The 3,240-nt window shown below is 48.5% G+C and overlaps 1 protein-coding gene across 3 annotated transcripts; it reads right to left on the bottom strand.

Annotated features, from left to right (window-relative positions):
- Window positions 1–336: 336 nt before the first annotated feature.
- Window positions 337–3,211, bottom strand: LOC119343816. 3 transcript variants are annotated; one of them, XM_037614579.1, is made up of 4 exons: window positions 2,113–3,211; window positions 977–1,984; window positions 747–899; window positions 337–628 (listed from the first exon to the last, which is right to left on the bottom strand). In XM_037614579.1, exons 2-4 carry the CDS (start codon window positions 1,733–1,735, stop codon window positions 449–451), a joined length of 1,092 nt encoding a protein of 363 aa, XP_037470476.1. In that variant the 5' UTR covers window positions 1,736–1,984; window positions 2,113–3,211; the 3' UTR covers window positions 337–448. The 3 variants fall into 3 exon arrangements, 2 of the variants coding, with proteins under 2 accessions (XP_037470476.1, XP_037470475.1); XR_005166283.1 differs by having other exon boundaries at window positions 747–871; window positions 977–3,200; XM_037614578.1 differs by having other exon boundaries at window positions 977–3,211.
- Between the last annotated feature and the right edge of the window lie 29 nt (window positions 3,212–3,240).

Raw genomic sequence — 3,240 nt, 5'->3', positions numbered from 1 at the left:
CCGCTCGCTGATGCAGGGGGAGGTCCTTGACCAGGCTCGGGCACCGAGGTCGCCGGCGTGGATCCTCGTCCAGCCCCAAGTTCGCCCCACAATTCATCGAGGTCGACTCCGATGGTGAGCTTGACGTCGTCGATGCGCCATACAGCTGATCCAGCTTGCTGTCCAGCTTGGCGAAGGCGTTGACCACCTCCTCGTCGCGCTCCGTTGTAGCCTTGGCGAGGGCGGCATCGAAATCCGCGTGCAGGTACTCGTAAATCCATAGCTTCTGCCCGGCGGCGCACGGCGAGGCGGGTGTGGCGGGGAGGTATATGTGGCTCCAAGATGGGACGGCTCTGATGCCAGATTCTGAAGTCTAGGGTTTGTATTTAGCCATGGCCATGGATTCGAGCTACAAGGAGGGATTACAAGAGGAATTGCTCTCGTAAGAGCCACACACCACACACGCCACCTAGTCGTTATCCTCTTCGCCGCCTCTTCTGTCTTGGATCAGGGTATTTGTAGTTCGACACTCTAGGCCCATTCTGGCCCAGCTAGCCGAGCCGGAAGGCGAGGCTGTCTCTTGGGCCTGCTCTTCTCTTCTGTCGGCCCTTGGCCCGTCTCGGGATCGCTGACACATTCTCGATTGATCCTTTTACCTCAACATGATATACGGTCAGAGGAGTGATTCCATGGGAAATTTAGGTATCTTTCTTATAATAGCCAAATTTTCACAAATTAACTGACAAGGTAAGTACTTATTCATATACCTTCATTAATCCAAATGTAATGCGCCCACCATCTGCTTTGCTGTTAGCCTTCACAAGCGCACTCAGGATTTGTTTGTTGTAGTACTTTATCCTGGGTACTGCTTTCTGATCTAGTTGAATGAAACCTGTGTCGACGGAGTCGAAATAAAGAATCTGTTGTACAAATAACTGACACTAAAACCACATTTTTAAGATAGCAACGTACTATGCATATTGAATTCTTAACATACCTCTGGTAGAGCAGGGCACCCATGTAGTGTTATGTTAAGCAGTGCATTCTCCCGGTTCAGTTTCCTGGCGCCGCTTATTATCTCATCAACAGCATATTTCCCCCAATTGACATCATTCAGATCAGGATGAAGTATCACCATCATATATGAATTCCTGTTCACACAGCATTTCCTCTCCACAGGACCAAGCGCAATAGAAAGGTAAAGCATTGCAAACGCTCTCTCTGTGCGTGCAGCGCCCTCATAATTTAATTCCACCCACTTCTTACTTTCTCCCAACAACAGTGCGACCAGTTCAGAAATTGTTATTTCTTCAGTTACGCCGTACAGTTTCAGTATGCTTCGCACAGCTTTGATTTCACTTTGGCTTGGGGCACCTTCAGAAACTGGAATCGTTTTTGAACCACCCATTCTGTTCCCAGTTATGTTAGCTGCCGCAGCTTCTGTAATATCAACTATGTCACAATCATCTACGCCAATTCTCAGAGCACGGTCATCAGGCATTACATTGAGCATCAACCATGCTGAATGATTAAGGTCTGTGTGCACCATCTTGTTAATCCACTCTACTCCTGCAATGCCTAAATTTCTAATTATGCCTAAATTTCTGTGTGAACTCCGGTCTATACTTGCGAAGGAGCTTTGCCATCCGACATAACATGAAGGGTGAGAGGTGGTCCTTGCAGTTGCAGAAGGTCGCGGCAGCGGGCGTAGCTGGGTGCACCAAGGTGAGGGGTTTCCTGCCGTAGTCGCACACATCAACAACGATGCAGGGAGCCGTTTGCTGTGTGATGCGCTGGATGAACGGCGGGGAGAGGATGTCTTGCCGAAGAAGCACAACGGACGATTGTGGAGAAGTCGGAGCGAGCCACGATCTCAAGCCGGAGATCGGTCGGGAGCGTGACTATTGCCGCGGTCTCCGGCGCTGGTGCTCGTATGCTGTTACGTCGGCGTGTCCGTGGCGCCATGTAGCTCTCCTGTGCAGGATCGAGTACGTATCCATGGCGGCTACCGGTAGGCATTATTATATGGAAAGCAAACAGGAAAAGAAGGAAAAGCCACGAACGTGTTAATTTGAGTTGGACTGTTGGAAAAGGAACGATCGATGGAAAACAAAGATGTGTATACGTACGTACCTAATGCATCGTCATGGCGCCTAACCGTACGTGCCCAACGCAACACTAGTCCACGGGACATACGAATTTAATTCCAAAGAAAGATGTCCCAGCAGCTCATGGCCCAACGGGGTCGACTGCTTCTGTCTTCTAGTTTTCATTCTTCCAACCGAAGAAAGAAAAAGCGATCTCCCTTGCCCACCGCCAGGGGAGTCCGTCTGCCGCCATTCTTCCGGCGGCTCCCTTCTGCTGGCGATCTCGGTCGTCAGTGGTAAGGGGGTCACAGGATTCACGCGCGTGGATCGTTTTAGGCCCTCGTAGTCTAGTTTTTGTATGTTGTTCATCGACCTGGCTTCGGCGGCAGCGAAGATGGTGCTAAACAAAGATTTTTCAGATCCTTCCCTGATGATGCGATCAGTCCAATGGTTGGAGATGAATTTGAATACCAGTATGTTCAAGTAAGGATGGAGTGGTTGTGACGGCATCCTCGTGGTGGACTTGTGTCTTCGGGCTCCGGTGTTGGGACGGTGTTTGCTCCAGCACCAACGTGGAGCTTGGAGGAAGTCCAGGAGCGAATGCACATTGTAGTCTTTATCAACGACATGTGAAAGATAGTGGATCGTGTGTTGGGTTCGTGGATGACATGTATGGTTTCCTCCTCCGGCGGGAGTGCTAGATTTGGAGTTCGATGGCGTGTTCGAGGTGTTGCCCCGGTCAGAGTAGTTCAATGGTAATGGTCTCATCTTTGGTGAGCCACTTTGTAGGTCCGCAAAGCTGCATATTAGCAATGAAGCCGCGTCGAGCTCGGGCGAGGAGGTGATACGTTATTTTTATTTTCCTATGGTGGCATCAGAGGCATGTGATAGGCCTTGGTGCCAAGTTCGGTCTTGGTTGTATTTTTCTTTCTTAGCTAGTGTTTCTTTGTGCAAAGACTAGCGTTTTGTTGTCTTTTTAGTTTTTTCATGTCGGTGTGTATATACTATGATTCCTATGATACTCCCTCCATTCCTAAATATAAGGTGTATTAGTTTTTTAAAAAGTCAACGGTTGTCTATGTTTGACCAACTTTACAGCAAAATATATAAAGATTTATAATACTAAATATATAAAATGTAAAAATATAGTTCATGACGAATCTAGTGATAATGA

This window comes from Triticum dicoccoides, unplaced genomic scaffold (assembly GCF_002162155.2).
Source record: "Triticum dicoccoides isolate Atlit2015 ecotype Zavitan unplaced genomic scaffold, WEW_v2.0 scaffold141887, whole genome shotgun sequence".
NCBI lineage: Eukaryota > Viridiplantae > Streptophyta > Magnoliopsida > Poales > Poaceae > Triticum > Triticum dicoccoides.
The sequence above is the reverse complement of the archived record's forward strand: the minus strand, read 5'-3'. Positions and strand labels throughout refer to the sequence as shown.